The sequence below is a fragment of the Penaeus monodon genome, chromosome 28, assembly GCF_015228065.2.
Source record: "Penaeus monodon isolate SGIC_2016 chromosome 28, NSTDA_Pmon_1, whole genome shotgun sequence".
Classification (NCBI taxonomy): Eukaryota; Metazoa; Arthropoda; class Malacostraca; order Decapoda; family Penaeidae; genus Penaeus; species Penaeus monodon.
This window is the reverse complement of record NC_051413.1, coordinates 4,817,739-4,818,296: the sequence shown is the minus strand read 5'-3', so window position 1 is coordinate 4,818,296 and position 558 is coordinate 4,817,739. Positions and strand designations below refer to the sequence as shown.

General features: G+C 33.2%; 1 protein-coding gene across 1 annotated transcript in view; it reads left to right on the top strand.

Annotated features, from left to right (window-relative positions):
* LOC119591305 (NADH dehydrogenase [ubiquinone] 1 beta subcomplex subunit 10-like) overlaps positions 1–558 on the top strand; it is a 7,239-nt gene that overhangs the window by 2,052 nt on the left and 4,629 nt on the right. The window contains exon 2 of the mRNA XM_037940032.1: positions 355–490. Within this exon, the coding sequence (XP_037795960.1) occupies positions 355–490 (136 nt within the window). The remainder of the gene's footprint in view (positions 1–354; positions 491–558) is intronic.

The window sequence follows — 558 nt, the reverse complement described above, 5'->3', positions numbered from 1 at the left end:
TAAAGTGGTATATATATATATACAGAAAGTCTCATTCTGACTTGTAAATAGTTTTTATTTTGGTTACACTACTCTATTGTATAGTATTGCATCATGTTTATCTTCTTGATTGTGAAATATAAAATAATTACTGTGGAGGACTAAAAATCTATTTTTTCAAATTTAGAAATAGATTTAATACCCAGTTAGTAGGTTCATCCATTTATTCTGTTGATATGATATGTTTTGGTGGCTACCGTGATGCTTTCTGTTAAGATTTTTAAAATATTTGAAGTGATAGTTGCTAGATACTTGCAATATAGGAACCATTAGTTAGTCTTCTTAGATATGTAGTTTCTATTTTTCCTTCCTCAGAATCGGTGGTGGATAGGAACAGAGTAGAATATCCGTGGTATCACCGCCAATTCCGCCGTGTCCCAACGATTGACGAGTGCTACACTGACGACATTGTCTGCTATATTGAAGCGAATGAACAGTTCAAGAGAGACAGGTAAAGGGCATGAGTCATTTACATTTGTATTTGAAGTAGCCATGGATTGTAGTTACAAAAAAGGAAAT